We start from the raw sequence: 1,709 nt of genomic DNA, 5'->3' as shown, positions 1-1,709 counted from the left end.
GTAATAGAGTGACGGGGAGGGGCCCTGACCGTCCGTCAACATGTGATGGGTTGGGAGTTAGAATGTGTGTGTGTGTGTGTGTGTGTGTGTGTGTGTGTGTGTGTGTGTGTGTGTGTGTGTGTGTGTGTGTGTGTGTGTGTGTGTGTGTGTGTGTGTGTACGTACATCATTATATCATGACGGGGGGTTATTGTCAGTCAAAGTAAAAATGTTGAATTTATTTTCTTGTAATTTTTTTCTTTCTGAAATATTCCAACAATTTTAAAGTTCTTATTTAGAAATATATAAATGGGTATTCTTTGTAGCTTTGAGATGTTCACACGCTCTGCTCTCACCGTCAGAATAAACACTCAGATAAGTTATTTCAGTTTATTATTCACCACCAGAGTAACAGAACATTTTAATATAAAAAACATTACGTTTACTAAACAGTAAACAGTGAAAAGTATGCTAAATAAAATATATTACATCTGTATTAAATACAAAACTCATTGTTATTCAAGTTAATACAGTTTATAAATTGCAGATAAAACAGATTTTAAATTTTGAAAGAGTTTAAAATAACATATTTTCTACCAGATTAGATTTCACTACCTCTGTCTGTTAGCATTAGCATTAGCATCACAATCTGACACAAAATGGGTTAAAAATGGCCGATGTGTCTTCTTGTCATCAGTCTTTTGTCCCTAATAGGCTCCTCCCCCCCATCAGTACATGAGGTCACCCCCTCCATCAGTACATGAGGTCGCCCCCTCCATCAGTACATGAGGTCGCCGCCCCCCCGCCATCAGTACATGAGGTCGGCCGCCCCCCCGCTCAGCTCGCTCTCTTTGCCCCTGAAGGGGAACTGCACACCCGTCAGGCGGATCAACAGGAAGTTGACGGCGTGCAGCAGGAAGACGAGGAAGAAGAGCCAGAAGCAGCGTCCAAATCTCTCGCTGTGCGTCCGGTACACGAAGCTCGCCTCGTTAAAGTTAACGATCCGGTCCGACAGGCGGTTCAAACTCACCTCCGAGGCAAAGAGGATCATCACCAGACAGCTGCTCACACCTGCACACAGGAAGTCACCTTTACTACTCTAACATCACACACCTGCACACAGGAAGTCACCTTTACTACTCTAACATCACACACCTGCACACAGGAAGTCACCTTTACGACTCTAACATCACACACCTGCACACAGGAAGTCACCTTTACTACTCTAACATCTCACACCTGCACACAGGAAGTCACCTTTACTACTCTAAGATCTCACACCTGCACACAGGAAGTCACCTTTACTACTCTAACATCTCACACCTGCACACAGGAAGTCACCTTTACTACTCTAACATCTCACACCTGCACACAGGAAGTCACCTTTACTACTCTAACATCTCACACCTGCACACAGGAAGTCACCTTTACGACTCTAACATCTCACACCTGCACACAGGAAGTCACCTTTACTACTCTAACATCACACACCTGCACACAGGAAGTCACCTTTACTACTCTAACATCTCACACCTGCACACAGGAAGTCACCTTTACTACTCTAACATCTCACACCTGCACACAGGAAGTCACCTTTACTACTCTAACATCTCACACCTGCACACAGGAAGTCACCTTTACTACTCTAACATCTCACACCTGCACACAGGAAGTCACCTTTACTACTCTAACATCTCATACCTGCACACAGGAAGTCACCTTTACGACTCT

The 1,709-nt window shown here is 43.9% G+C and overlaps 1 protein-coding gene across 1 annotated transcript; it reads right to left on the bottom strand.

The window, feature by feature from the left end:
* Positions 1-398: 398 nt before the first annotated feature.
* Positions 399-1,077, bottom strand: LOC104948501 (clarin-1-like; the record flags this gene model as incomplete). The annotated part of the gene is made up of 1 exon (XM_010774705.1): positions 399-1,077. A coding segment is annotated over one exon (291 nt), but the record flags the coding sequence as incomplete, so codon positions are not given.
* Positions 1,078-1,709: the final 632 nt, after the last annotated feature.

The sequence above is a fragment of the Notothenia coriiceps genome, unplaced genomic scaffold (genome assembly GCF_000735185.1).
Source record: "Notothenia coriiceps isolate Sejong01 unplaced genomic scaffold, NC01 NC01_scaffold00014443, whole genome shotgun sequence".
Classification (NCBI taxonomy): Eukaryota; Metazoa; Chordata; class Actinopteri; order Perciformes; family Nototheniidae; genus Notothenia; species Notothenia coriiceps.
The sequence above is the reverse complement of the archived record's forward strand: the minus strand, read 5'-3'. Positions and strand labels throughout refer to the sequence as shown.